The sequence below is a fragment of the Chaetura pelagica genome, unplaced genomic scaffold (genome assembly GCF_000747805.2).
Source record: "Chaetura pelagica isolate M959 unplaced genomic scaffold, ChaPel_1.0 scaffold71, whole genome shotgun sequence".
Lineage (NCBI taxonomy): Eukaryota > Metazoa > Chordata > Aves > Apodiformes > Apodidae > Chaetura > Chaetura pelagica.
The window spans coordinates 259056-274057 of NW_009952435.1; the positions used below are offsets into that span (position 1 = coordinate 259056).

The 15002-nt window shown below is 39.0% G+C and overlaps 2 protein-coding genes across 2 annotated transcripts in view; one reads left to right on the forward strand and one right to left on the reverse strand.

Moving 5' to 3' along the window:
- The first annotated feature begins 362 nt into the window (after nt 1-362).
- Nucleotides 363-9123, forward strand: FASTKD3 (FAST kinase domains 3). The gene is made up of 6 exons (XM_010008321.1): nt 363-1797; nt 4877-4962; nt 5568-5730; nt 6869-6938; nt 8173-8287; nt 9025-9123. Exons 1-6 carry the CDS (start codon nt 363-365, stop codon nt 9121-9123), a joined length of 1968 nt encoding a protein of 655 aa, XP_010006623.1.
- A 4882-nt stretch (nt 9124-14005) lies between these two features.
- LOC104398275 (chromosome unknown open reading frame, human C5orf49) overlaps nt 14006-15002 on the reverse strand; it is a gene marked incomplete at its 5' end in the record, with an annotated part of 7566 nt that continues 6569 nt past the window's right edge. The window contains one exon of the mRNA XM_010008359.1: nt 14006-14182. Coding sequence (XP_010006661.1) covers nt 14006-14182 — 177 coding nt within the window. The remainder of the gene's footprint in view (nt 14183-15002) is intronic.

Here is a 15002-nt window from a genome sequence, read left to right on the forward strand (position 1 = left end):
CCGCGCCAGCCGCGGGTCTCCGCGGTGCCCCCCTCGCGCTGCCGCCCCCTCGCGCCCCAGGGCAAAGGGAAACGCGCCTTCGCGCGGTGCTCGCCTGGCGGGACGTGTCCCCAGCCCCCCCGCGCCCCGCAGTGCCCTCGCCGGGACGCGGGGCAGAGGTGCAGCCCGTCACGCAGGGCCCGCCGCCCTCCGCAGCTGCCTCTTCCCCCGCCTCGGGCTGCTTGTTGTGGCAGAAGGATCCGTCCCAGCCGTGTCCCGCCGCTGACGGTTTTCCTTGCTGCGTTTGAATAGCACGGTATTTTCCAAACTATATCTGCATTTTTCTTCCTCTAGGTTTCATTTGAGAACCCGGTGGCTCCAATATGGCTTTGATTAGCCGAAAAAGTTTCCAGTTTTACTCATCCAGCGCTCCAGCAGGCAGGTCCATTTTGATGACCCTGAGCAAGAGCCTGAGCTTTCTCAGTGGCCAGCAAAAGCCCCAGAACTGTAGCTCTGTAGCCATGAGGATGCTGTATTTCAAAGATAAGTCTCAGTATATGTTTTGTAGAAAAAAACACGACCAACTGAGGGTACAGTCTCTTTCTGTTAATGAAACTGTGCATCTTTGTGGAGATACTGGGAGCAGTCCTAAATCTGATAATGAGTGGATGGATGAACAACTGTTTTTCAAGAAACTGAACAGCCTTTGTACATCAAAAGACATTTTTTACTTCCTTACCTCTGTGAAAGTCATGTCTGATACTATGGCATCGGGAGCTCTGCAGAGGATTTCTGAAGTTGAGGTGGATGACAGTGGTCTGAAAAACCCGGAAGAAGTGTTGGAGAATGATGTTTTCAGGGCATTATGCTTCCAGTTTGAATTCGAGTGCTCGAAACTGTCAAACACTGGGCTGCTGAATGCACTGCAGGCTTTAATAAAGCTGCGTATAGACCCGCAGAGTACACTGGTATCAAGCTTGCTTTCAGAGGGTGAGGAACGTCTTGGTAAAGGGCAGTTGACTGTTAAAAATCTGTGTGCGCTCGGTGGGAGTTTGCTTGAGTTGGAAGGCCCAGGTTGTGCAAAGCTGCAACAAATTGTGACCCACATGCAAGAAAGAGACATTGAGAAGTGGAGTCCTAGGGAAATCGTGATGGTTTATAAGATGCTGCAGGTATCTGTCAGAGAAGGTGAACACTACCAAGGCTTGCTAAACAGACTAAACAGTGTCACTTTAACCATAGTTCCCCAGCTAAGTCCAAAGTTCACATGCATAATTCTGAATGCACTGGTTGTTCTTCATCAGGCTCGGGCAGTTCCCTTAATCACAGCACTGTGTAAACATTCTGTGAAGCATATTCCATGTTTTACAGATGATGAACTGATTAATGTACTGGAAGCCTTCCTATACTTTGGACATCGTGAACAAATTTTTACAGAGGCACTGGAAACACATGTTCCCAAGTCCATCTTTACCATGCATCCTCAAACAGTCTGCAAAGTCATGCAGTATTGCTGCCAGAAGATGATCCTTTCTAAGCCCATTTTTGATGCAGTGGCAGAAGGTTTGATTTCAGATGCTGACAGATTTACCACTGAACAGATTGCTGAGTGTATTATACCATTTGGCATTCTTAATTATCTCCCTCCAAGTGCTTCATCCTTGTTCGGGAAGCTTGAAACCATACTGTATACTCGCTTGAGTCACTTTCAGCCTCACACCTTGCTGAACCTGCTGCACTCATGTGTCCTTATTCAACGTTACCCAGTAAATTTTCTGCCAAAAATATTTAGTCCCTATTTTCTGCAAAAGCTTCAAGGTAAGGAGCAGTGTTTCTCTTGCTATGTTCTGCATTTCATTCAATTAGGTGGTATGTGTCTTGTCAAGAACCCATTTATTAGCAATTACATCTGCCAAATCAATAGTGACCTAGAGAATGATGATGAAGAGGCCAAAGATAGTTGCTTCCTTGTCATAGTTGCAGTTGCCTTTCAGTTTATATTGTTTAGAGGAGTTTGAAAATTGCCCTGTAAAATCTTAGAGATTTAAAATCCCTTCAAAATTTTCTTTCAGTTAATCCTTCTGCTTTTCTAAAAAATACTGACCCATATTTTCGCCATGTTTGTCCTTTGTCTCTTTTTAGATGCTCAATTATTCTGTGGGGGAAATGTGGTTCTTTTAAGTCTATCTGTTTACACTTTTTTGACTATGCAGTGACCCATGTGAATACTCACACTGAAGTAAGACAATGTTACTATGAGACAAGTGATGCTAGGAAGGCTATTGAGAGTAGTTATTCTGGAACTGACAAGCCTGAGACCAAAAGTCTTAGATTTTTTTAATGATGCTGACACTTGGAATGATGCATGAATGATATAAAATGTAATTTCATTATTCTGGATTCATTTTCCTCTAAAGTATTGCATTGTAAAGACTGCCACATGAGAGATATGGGATGAAGGTAGAACACTGGATAGTGAGTCCTGAGTCTAGAATTTTATACTAGATGTAGCCCCCCATTTGATTTGTGGCTTTGGGCAAATCACTTTTCTGTATCTTTTTCTTCCCCCACAATCGTTTGCTTTGGTTACTTGGATCTTATACTCCTTAGGGTTGGGACTGGTTCTCAGGCATTCAAAAACAATAGAAATACTAGTAGTACTGATTGTGAAGCTAAAACAGGTACCTTCTGCTTGGGCACTGCTGGTTAGTTTTAAGATTTTGCTGCCTGTCTTTTTAAGGTTAGGTCCTCCGTGACTTTGCATAATCCTTATTTCTAGGTATCTTCCTAAGCATGCAAACCACTCTCTCTCTGGGGCTCTAAGGGCAAGCTGCACTATCACGGTTGTCAGAAAACCTGTTCATAGCCTTTAAAATTGGGACCAAATTACAGTATGCAAGAAAAGTTAGAATAACTGTTCCACAGCTTACAGTTGTGTTACTAGCAAGCTCACCTATTACTACAGAAATAATTAATTGTTATATTTTTTTTAAAAGAGCCTAAAAATCTTTATAAACTTTGGTAAGGATTAGTACAAATTCTAGGGAGAAGTGAGGTAGCGTCACATTGCGACAGAAAGTTTATAGATAAGAATGTGCTAAATTATATATGTTTATATACGTTTCTTAACATACGTTTTTCAAATAATATTTTACCTTATGATTCAAATAGCACGTAAGTGATTTTAGCACCTAATTCCTTACCTTCTGCCAGCCTGCATCATGTAGTTTCAGGTAGTGTTAAGGTAAAACCAAGTATGGGCTTGAGCTGTCATCTCTACTCCTCTGTTCTTTCACTATAAGGATGATTGTATCGTATTCTTGCTTCCAAGTAGGTTGTATTTCTCTTTCATATTGTGTTATGATCAGCTTGTGAAAGCTGAAAATGGATAAAGCTGAAAAAAATAATTTGCAGTGAATAGTTGTTGGCTTGATTAAAACAGAAGTGAGATCTAAACCAGCAAAACATTATAGGGTCATAAATGTGAGCAGTTAAGCATAGGCTGGTATGGGATTTTTTTAATGATAAATGGTAAAATGTAAATTGAATTCCAAGGCTCACATATGTTTAAACAAGGCATAAAGATTGGTGCTTCATTTATTTTTTAAATTACTTTTAATCTGGAATCTGATGTAGTTATGTGATGCTTCTTTTCATTGGCATCCTATCTGCCAACTATACTCCTGTGGTGGAGGCTTACTGTGCCCATCTTTGTTCCATGCCCTGAGCTGCTTTCCTTTCCACCTCTGAGTGAGCACTACAGCCCCATCCTTGGCCCTATGTCTTACCATGCTGAGGAGAACATTATGAAATTTAAAAACCTACTCCGTGGTTTATCCCATCTTGCTTAGGAGATCTCAGAATCTGCTTGCTTGCAAGACTGTCTTGTCTGCAAGGACTGCCTTCACGTGCGTTTTTTCCTCAATCTAGTAAGCCTTTAGAACATTTCCCATGTTACAGCCTGTCCTTGGCTCTATTACATAATCCAACAGTTTTGGACACAAACCTATTATGGATAACACAGTTGTAAGCTGTAAGTATATCTGTGTCAGAAAGCATATTTAGCAGCATTATATGGATATGTAAACTATGCCAGAAAGATCAGTGACCTCTCCAGATCTCAGCTAAGATTGGTCTGTTAATAAAACTCTATAGAATATCAAGTTTTCAAAGTTCTTAGAAACTGTTGTCACTCACTTTTTAGCTGCTCAACATAAAATACCTGAAGAGGTTGATTTTTAGGAAGCAGACATTCCTCATGTCCTAAAAAACACAGCTGATACTTTGAAATTGAGAAGCCTCATAGTACCAGTTACTTTGGATATGTTCTTTTAAATCAATAAAGATAATCCACTACAGTGTTTAGTTTAGTTTTTACTATTCTATAATAGTACTTTACACATAACATGAAACATGCTTCAAGTAAATACTTGCAGACAAATCTCCAGAAGTTATTAATTAATATGCACTACTTCCAGATAAAGAAAAACAGCTAATTGAAACAATGAGGTTCTAGGATTATAACTTGGAGAGAAGTGGTTGTAGGAAGAGAAGGAAATGGGCTGTTTCTCCAAAACCTAAACTCAATCCTCCCTATAGAATGTTCTGCACCTCTCAGATACTCTTTTTTTTTTTTTTTTTTGTCAGAAAATATGACAGTCGTAAGATCTTTCTAGCTGTATTATATTGATGTTTTTGTAAATTATTTCCTCAGTTTTCTAACTATGTAATTTCACAACAGATCTTTCTGTTAATTCAGAGAATGATCAAGAATGACAATGACCAATAAGCTTCTCTGCATGTTAAACTGAATAGCTTTTCCTAACTTCTGCATGATGGTTTGTATAAAGATACTTTGTTGAAGGTACACCTGAAAACCTGAATATTTTTGTTTCAGCTCAGCCACCTGGTATGGACAGAATTGTTACCTCCCAGCTAACCCAGCTATTTCTGACTATTACCCTGGAGTGCCCATTTTATGAGGTATGGTACATATAGAACCAGAACTGATGTTGCAAAGAGGTATAAGGTCATTAGGACCCTGTTTATAATTAGTAGAGAACTGTCTTCCCCATAAAAAAAACATTGGAATTGGATGAAATAGCTTTTTTTTTCCTTTATGAAAATATGAAACATTTCTATCTGTTTGGTTGACCTGATGTATTTGTTGATGTTTGTTTGACAGAACAGAATAGCTGTAAGTTAGAGTACTTTTTGAGTATTTCCAAGTGCTTTTCCAGCAGCTGTTCCTTTTTTATGTTTGGCTTGTGATGTCTTGGAACACAAAAGGTATTAGGCACTTTGATGTTTTGATGATTGACTTTAGAGGAATGGAAACAGTTGTGCATTTCTAATGAGCATTATATTCAGCTTGATAGCATGGATGCTTGCTGAGGATATTCTGGTGGATGTTTTTTTTGTTTTAGTTTGGCTTTTTTTTAAGTTTCTCATCCCTTAGACTGCAAGACTTGCAATAAACATAATTTTGAAATGCACGTAACACATTTTACTATATTAATATGACATAATTGCAAAAAATGTTGTCTCCTTTTTTCTTTTCTTTGGTTTCATTTTATGTCATTATGTAGGGTCCCAAACTCCTTCCAAAGTATCGAGTAAAGACATTTGTCACACGTCACAGTTCTGAAGATGTTCATCTCCTCAAAAGGGTGAAGACTGGATTACTTTATTTACTGAAAAAAAGAATATATTTTGCATCAGAGGTATCAACACCCTATTTTTATACAGTTGGTAAGTAACATTTCTTTAGATAATAATGAGTACTTATGCTGTCAAAACTTCAGGCTCGGTTATTTTCCAGAAATAAAAATTATTTTTTTCTTCCTGTGTGCATTTTAACTTGTGCAGATACGGAAAGAACTCTGTAGAAGGTCTGAAGTCAGGAAACATTATGGGAACTTTGAGTAAATGCATTTTTAAAGTGAGAAAGAAGAACAGGGAGAGAAAATAACTACATTAATACTTGGAATTTACACAACCAGTCTGCTCTGAAAATAGCTGCTCACTGTGACATTCTGTATTTTTACTATTGGCTCCACTTTTACTTATCCTGTAAATAATTTAATAATAATAATAATGCAAAGCAAAATGAGGCAATTCCTGAACTCTCTGCTTTGATGCTGAGTAGAGAACTGGAGAGGTAGAAGGTTGCCAGCCTCAGCCCTGCTCAGCAGGGCTTCTCTCACCTTAGGAAGAAATAGCAACTACCTGTAGTCAGTGGGGGTTTGTGGACTGAAAGAGAGCAGTGATCAAAACAGTGTTTCATGCACCAGGAAAGGAAACTGAGAGAAGGTAATAATGAGGAATGATGTGTGCCCAGAAGAGGTGGATGGTAAGGAAGGTGTTGAGGGGAGGTCTCTTGGATCCTATTGATGCCATAAGGATGAGGAAAAAAAAATGCAGAATTGCTCTGCATTTCAGTTTACACATGGGGTTGAAGATGGCAGGGTGTAGGTCCCAAGCTCTGTTTGCAGATTGACATAATCTGTAAAATTAGAGATTTAGTAAGAAAAATAAAATGGCTAGAGGGGTAGGGAGAGGGAAGAGAGAAAGAGCCTCTCTCTGTAAAGCCCTTGAAATTCCAGAGTCCCTAGCCAAAGTGCCATTTAACTACATTATGGTTTTTAGTGGACTTGGAATTCTACTTTGCTGTTACTATTATGAAAGGCTAAAGTGTTACTAATTTTCACTCATTTGTGTTAAATAGTCAATACGCATCTTTTGCAAGACTCTGTGATTCAGAAGAAAGTATTGCAAAAGTAGTTTAGCTTTTTTATAAAACAATGAACTGTAAGAGGATGAGGATTACAGTAAACAGTTTGTTATAGAAAATCAGTTTTGATGTAATTTCTCTTTTCATCTATACTAGATATTGAGATTAAATTAGATGAAGAAGGTTTTGTATTGCCTGCTGCCCAATGTGAAGAGGTTCACAGACGGTAAGAGAATAAAAGAAACCACCAATAAAACAGGCAGTGACAAAGAGCATCCAGGAGGAAACCCCAGTAAAATTTAAGCTAATTGGACTTTTGCTGTTGACCTCAACACAGCTAAAAGTTTCACATTGAAACCGCTGGGAAAAGGACAAAGTTGGCAAAATTAACAATCTGTACTTTTTCCTCATTACTCCCCAATTTTGCAGTTTCAGACCATTAGTCTCATTACCCAGTGTCAGGATCAAAGTGATCCTGATTTGGATTACAGTAAAATATTTCAATCTTCAGTTTCAAATGAGAACCAAATTAATTCTAATTGAGTATGCCTGCATAGATTTAACACAGTTTAAGCCAGTTTGAGTTCACGAATGTACTTCTGGAAGGAATCCTGTGTGGATGTGAGGATATTTGCTACAGTTGCTGTTTTTACTGAAAAATGCGTAGGTGTTTAATGTTAAACAAACATTATTTTGAGAAACCTTGGATACCAAGTTAAGAAACCTGCTGGTTAGTGTTTGTAACTGCACTTCTGTGGGTAAAGAAAAAGTCTTTGAAAAGGTTATGTTTTCTCCAGCTTAACCTTCACAAGTCTCACAGAGTAATGTATGTTCTGTCAAAAATCCCATCCTTAAATGTTTAAGAATGCGCTTTGATATTTTTTTTTAAAACTACAGCTTTTGTGTGTAAATGAGGTCACAATATACTTAACCTTCTGAAAATGTAAGGAACTTTTTGACAGTGGATATGGAAATTTGATTTAAGTGTGGCATTTATCACCACATAGAAAAAAACGTATATAATCTGGATGCTGCCAACCATACATACAGCTTTAACTTACACAGATTGAGCTTAGACGTAACTTTAACAAGTTTAACAGCTGCACTACTAAGTTAAATAAATTTAGCTGCTGTTTTCAAGTTGAGTCAAGTATTTAGTATGTTTTTCCCAGCTTAGCAGTAGTAGCATTAAAAATATCAAAGTCTTAATAACTTGTCTGGTAATTTTTTTTCAGAGCATAAAAATAAGATTTTCAGGTTAGTTTTACTAAACTTCAGGCTTTCATCCTCCTACCCTTAAGCTGAGTAATTTAAATTGTCCTGAATCAGGTAACTCTCATCCTACAACATCTAATTCTAGGAGGTATTACGGAGTAAGAGGGGAGTTACTGCGAACTGCTGTAGTTGTGGTGACTAAAGTAACTGATTCTTTTCAAAACAACACTTGTGCTTGATTTTAGGATTGCCCTCTGCGTTGATGGTCAAAATAGATTTTGTATTAATAGCCACAATCTGTTGGGAGAAGAAGCCATCAAACAGAGACATCTTCAGTTACTTGGTTATGAAGTTGTACAGGTAAAGTCCAAAGACAGTGGTTTGTTGTTATTCTAACAAAACAAGTGGAAAATTACTCATTTATAGTGCTTAAAACTATAGTGGCAGTTAATTCCCAGGGCAGATGTAGTCTTGTCCTTTCTACATTATGTTCTCTCTCCCTAGCTTTTCCCTTTTTGAAGCTGTTACAGAAATTATTTTTCTTTCCTTGGATCAACTGCTGTTTTCTGCCAAATAGTGACTGCTTGACAGACTACTTCTCTGTTGTTAAAATGTTGGCTAAGCATTCAACAGAATTGGGATTTTTAATTCAGTACTTTTAAAAAAAGCTTGGACTTTGGAATTCAAGAAGAGGTGTTAAAAAAGGAGCTGCTTTGTATTTTAAACAATATTTTAATAACAGAGTATATCCTTTATTTTGCCTGTTGAATTAATAGGGGTATTTTTATCTTTAAAAATACTTTGGACCGAAACAGTGACTTCAGATTTTTGAGATAATATTTTCCATTCTTAATCACTTATCACATAAGCCTAAGTCTGTTCTATTTAACTTAGTTTACACTGTCATTAATATCCATCTTTGTTTTACAGTAATCTCTATTCAGATGATTTATGGATCAATAATATGTTTAGGATTAAATGTTTAATTTAAAAACAGACAAATCTTTGTGTAGTTTTACATCTGCTTAATGAGCATCAATCTTATCCAGTAGTTTATTGAAAAGTGTTTCCAGCAATCATTTTTGTTTTGTTTCCAGATTCCATTTTTCGAGTTAGAGAACCTACAAAATAGCACAAAGATGGCAGAATATCTACACAAAAAAATCTTTCCTCATACGTATGGACTCGGCTGCTGACACTGGAGAATAATATTAAATCACAGGTTGACAGGCTGACCTCCTGTACTATAAAGTGTAAATATTGCGCATGGAAGAACAATACTATTTTTTAAATAGCTCCACCTAAGATGATTTGGGCTTCTGAATGTGAGACCTTCCAGTATTTGGAACAACTCACTTGTAAAGAGTAATAAAGAGCAATATATTTTATTAAATTTTGCATATTTATTTTAAGTTAACAGATTAACTGCCAGACAGTGCTGTGTTTCTTTGTATTTTCACTGGTTTCACTCATTACTACAAATGGACAGACATGAATATGCAAGATACTGGCTGGTGCTGAAAGCACAGGAATGTGCCATGCTGCCTACCAATCAGGGCTTTTCTTGATAGTATAAAAAGAAATTGTGCTACTTACTTCTAGCTGTTTGTGTGATTTCCCAAGTGGTTCATAAAACTAAAATGTGTAGTGGTTGCACAACCAGTATGGGCTTGTTGCTTATTCTGAAGAGCTGTAGAGGGCTGTTCCCTAAATAGCAATACCTTGCAGAAAGTCAGAGTGTTTTTATTAAAAATTATTTGGTTCACTACGTAAAAGAACAGCTGCCACAGGGTAGTGGACTTGCACAGTGGTCTCTGTGGGAGCCACCCTTTCTTCTAGGTATGTAGAATTTGTAGTTTTGTTTTTGGTGGCAGTTTTGGTTAAACTGGCTAACTGGGGTCATCTTAGTGGTCCAGAGTTCCTTTAGTTCACAGCCTGCTGTTTGAGCCTGAACTGAAACTCGTTATGCTCTGAAGCTCAGAGAAGCTATGTCCTAGGCAGACCTTTTTTACAGGTGACTGAATCTGGCAGAAGGGTGGAACTGAGAACTGGAACCAGTAATCACTTCAGCGGGAACAAGCATGCCCTTGGATCAATCAGTTGATCAGTTCAGCTTTACAGATGGATGAAGTAAAAAACGGTACTTCCATTTAGTGGTCAGGGCAAACTAAAACCCAGAGAACCAAATTGCTCTCTGTTATTCCACTTCATCCCCCAGGAGAAGACAAAAGGACAACAAGGAAGAGAGATTTCAAATGTAACAGAACAGGGAAGGGATAGTAATGAGGGATAATAATGAAAATACACAAATATATACAAAACCCTTTCCAGTAGTTGCTGATAGAAGTGTTTGTAAGTGTCTGTCAGTCTCTCACAGCAGAGCTGACTCAGAAGGGTTCAGGGCTCTTCCCATCAACTGATGGAGTTGGATCCTGCAGAACATGTGGTGAGCTGAAGATGAAGAGCAAGAGCATCTCTGCAAGATGTCTGCTGGAAGCAGGAAGGGACAGACTTTGCTGTTCTTGCTTTTATGGTAAGAAATGGGAGGGAACAGAGCCCGTTCTGTTCTGTTCTGGCCCCTGGATTCCCCAGCGTCCTAAATGCCCTCTCTTTAGGTTCTTGTATTGATAGCATAACGCTATCCTGGGCCCCTTCAAACCATAACATAGAGCCTTAGTTCTGATCCCATTATTTGTACTTGACAGACATAAAACACATTTTCAGGTTAGCCTGTGCATCCTGTCCTGTGTGGAAATACTGTTTATGAGTAGCAAAGCAGGATTTGCAACATCAGCTGGTTTGATATTATCTATTATGATTTGATACAAAAAAGGTGCAACTTTTACATCCTTGAAAATTCTATATATTTCACCAGTAGATACAGAACATGGCCATTGTTTCAAAGCTACTGTTTGTAACTTGTGTGTTGTGGGTGTCCATCAATTGTCTCGGTGATACCTGGAGATTTTTGGATGCAAAATCCAGATCCAAAACATGATTTATGTTGTGTTGTGGTATGCATTCTATTCATGTTAATTTGATGCATGTGTAATACCCTTACTCGCAGTAGTAAGTCTGCTCTGAAGGGTGAGGGAGCACCAAGAGGTAAGAATTACAGAATCAAAGAATCCTTAGTATTGGAAAAGACCACTAAGATCATTGAGTCCAACCATACACCCAGGAGGAAAACAAACAAACAAATGAAAAAAACAAACCCACAACAAACACCACCAAACCAACACGTAACACCCAACATGCCCACTAGAGCATGCCCTGAAGTGCCATCTACATGTTTCTTTGAGATCTCCAGGGATGGTGACTCTACCACCTCCCTGGGCAGTCTGTTCCAGTGCCTGACCACTCTTGGTAAATAAATTCTTCCTAATAGCTAGTCAAAACCTCCTCTGGTGCAACTTCGGGCCATTTCCTCTAGTCCCATTTTTATTCTCTTGGGAGAAAAGGCCAGTGCCTGCCTTAGTACACCCTCCTTTCAGGTAGCTGTAGAGAGCAATGAGGTCTCCCCTCAGCCTCCTCCAAACTAAACCCAGTTTCCACTGCCTCTTTTCATAAAACTTGTTATCTAGACTCTTCACCAGCTTTATTGCCCTTCTCTGGACACATGCCAGCACCTCAGTGTCCTTGTAGTGAGGGGCCCAGAACTGAACACAGTACTCAAGGTGAGGCCTCACCAGCACTGAGTACAGGGCAACAATCACTTCCCCAGTCTTACTGGCCACACTATTTCTGATACAAGCCAGGACGCTGTTGGCCTTCTTGGCCACCTGGGCACACTGCTGGCTCATACTCAGCTGGGTGTTGACCAACACCCCCAAGTCCTTTTCCTGTGGGAAGCTTTCCAGCTACTCTTCCCCAAATCTGTAGTGTTGCCTGGGTCTGTTGTGGCCCAAGTGTAGGGCCTGGCACTTGGCTTTATTGAACCTCACGGAATTGGCCTCCACCCATAGACCTAGTAGTCTAGGTTCTCCAACTCTTCAAGCAGGTCAACTCTTCCACCTCTTTTGGTGTCAACTGCAAACTTTCTGAGGGTGCACTCAATCCCCTCGTCTAGATCCATGATAAAGATATTGAATAAGACTAGCTCCAAAACTGAGCCCTGGAGAGCACCACTGGTGACCTGCAGCCAACTGGATTTAACTCCATTAAAGATATACTTTCCAACAGTGTAATAGGGAGCTTACAGCACACAAGTAGCCTAAAAGTTTTTATCTTATCAAAAGAGATTCTGGAGGAGAGTGATTGAAATGTCTCTACAGACATTTGTAAGGAACTTCTCCGTAATACAGAAGAGATCATCAAGGTTTTTATTTTGACACTAACTGAGCACTGCAGGGAGAAGTCAACCACTCAAAACCGATAAAGAAAGAAGTAGCCGAAGGAAAAACCTGTAAAAAGCCTTCAAAAGTGAGGTGGGATGAGAAGGGTCTGGAAGAGTAGGGGGTGACACAAGCAAAGAAATGAGAGGAAAACTCATCCTGGTGTTGATGACTCATGCCTTTCTCCACAGTGGAAGTGAGCTGGTGATGCATATTTCTTCCTCGGGCCAGAAGGTGGTGGTGTTCTCAAACAGATATGATTTCCCGTAGTTTCTTTCAAGCACAGATGGTTTGTAAATATAGTAAGACTACTTAAAACAAGTAATCTGTACTGACTGTCCCAAACTAAAAATAACCTGTCTAGAATATGGCCATATTCCATCTCATTCTTCACTGGTATACATTTGATACTGTTTTTTGGAGAGGCATTCTGGTATTGTTAGAAAACATTTCCTTCTGACTTTGCTTTTGCTGTGATTCCTTTCATTTAACACTGCTGGATTTGTTTAATGAAGTATTTATCGTTGCAAAGGAATGTTTCAGTTACTGTTCTCCTGTCCCTAGCTCATTTAATACAGAGGAACTTGCAGGTCATGAATAATGAAAGTAAATAAACACCTCTGAAAGTAATAAACACCTCTGGGCTGCTCTGAGTGCTCTGCTGCTCACACATGCCAAACAAGTGCTAATTTTTTACTTATTCAGGACTCGTATTAAGAAGCTCTTTGTTTCTATTATTTTTAGTAGGATAATTACTGTGTTCACAATTATACACATTTCCTATGTGTAAGTACGTGACAGAACTCCAGTGTCAGTCAAAGCTGTGGACATCTAGTCCTTGTTCTGCTACAATCAGTCCAGCTGTTCCATCCTGAACAGTACTGCTCCAGCTTTAAACAATAGCAGGATCAATGGCTCTTGAGAACCAACCCGATGCATACCCTGTAGGACATACTCCTGAAATCACCATATAACTTACTACTTGTGTTTTTTTGCATCCTTTCTACCAAAATATTTAGTGCTTGCTCTCCCAGTATTATTTTTTTTCTTTTTTCCATCATTGGATACAGAACCAAAGATGATTTTTCTTGTGGCACTCTTGAACAGATCAGTCCCTCAGACACCATTCATATAGTGGAAGCATAATGGACATCTGAAATCAGCTAAGCCCAGACTTTGTCTATTTAAATGCTAAGTACTTAGAAGTTCCCTTTAACTTGACTTCCACTTGAAGTCTACTGAAACTGCTAAGCGTTTCTCTAAGTCAGATCATTTCTTTACACATCCATTTTGGAAAATCTGGGTCGAATCCCCATTTCAACTGCTGTGCAGGTAAAATAACATCTTGCAATTTTGTAGCAACACTATAAGGATTAAGAAATTTGTGACCACTGATACTTTGAGGAGCAAGCTCGTTTAAATGTTAAGTCTGTGCACAGCTATGCAGACGCACTGGCTAAAATAGCAGAGAGAGAGCTGTAGACCCAACAGGTCTCATTTCCAGTCTTGCAGCCTAAAACATTCAGCTCTTGCTGATGTTCTTCTTTATGAGATTTCAATGAGACTGTAACAAGACATGTTTGAAGTAGCACGAAGAAAAGCATAGCTGCTGTTTCATCCTATTTTTAATCCATATTATTCTGATTAGCAAAAATGTGGAGAAAAAGGGAAAAGCACCATATTGCTTTTTGATGCTAGGTGTTGGGTTTTTTTCCACATAAACGTTGCAGGTAGAAAAGATTTATCATAGATCCATGCTTGGAGAAGATTTTTCCGATAAGCAGGGGATTCCATTTTTTCTGTAGAATTCTGCCTGCACAAGATTAAACCTTGCATGCTCTCTGACCGGCTGCTCTACAGGCTTATTTATGCGTCTCCCATACTCTGAAGATGACAAAACAGCAACAGGTCTTGCCATTTCCTGTGAAAAAAAAAAATAATTCTCCTTGTCACAAGATCACAGAGGGAATGCTTGGCAGTCATCTACTGCTAAATGTGCTGTGGCCAGGGGCGAAATGACAGAACTGTATGGCATCTACTATATGGATCTATATTTATTTAGCAGTGATTTTCAGTGTTACTGTTCCATCCCTGACCTACTTTTATATGTATATTAATAAACCATGAATGCATCACTAGATGACAAGATTATAAAATATGGAGCTGTGCCAGGAGTTACTGCAGACTTACCATTTTTTACACACACACACACGCACAGGTGATGACCATGTAGTTACTGGCAATCCAAATGTTATGTTACTGGAAAGCGGCAGATTTCATTGTTATTTTTGTTTTTCTTGTGCACTGACTTGCATGATTTATTTGAAAAACAGGAGAGATTTAATTTGTATCCCCTGTTACAGGAACACCTACTCTCCTTGGACAATTCAGTGAAACCACTGCATGAAAAAAATCAAAGCTTAAAGAAACCATTTGTTTACACAAGCTTTCCCTGAAGGACATAAAGCATTTACTACTGTATTTTCACCCAATGAAAGGTTTTACTAAAAATGCTTGTAGCTGTAAGGTTATAGAAATAACTGTTCTGCAATGATGGCATGTGGACTTGGTGAAAAATAACCTGACCAAGAACAGATTATTTTAAGCTTGTTCTTAGTAAACTGTTTTTTAAGTGACTGTGCAATCACTATCTGCAATCTGCAGTTCTTTCCTGTGCTACAGCAATGGGGAGCCCTGGACTCTGAAGGGAAGGACAAGGATTTGTTTGTTTTTCTTTCCCT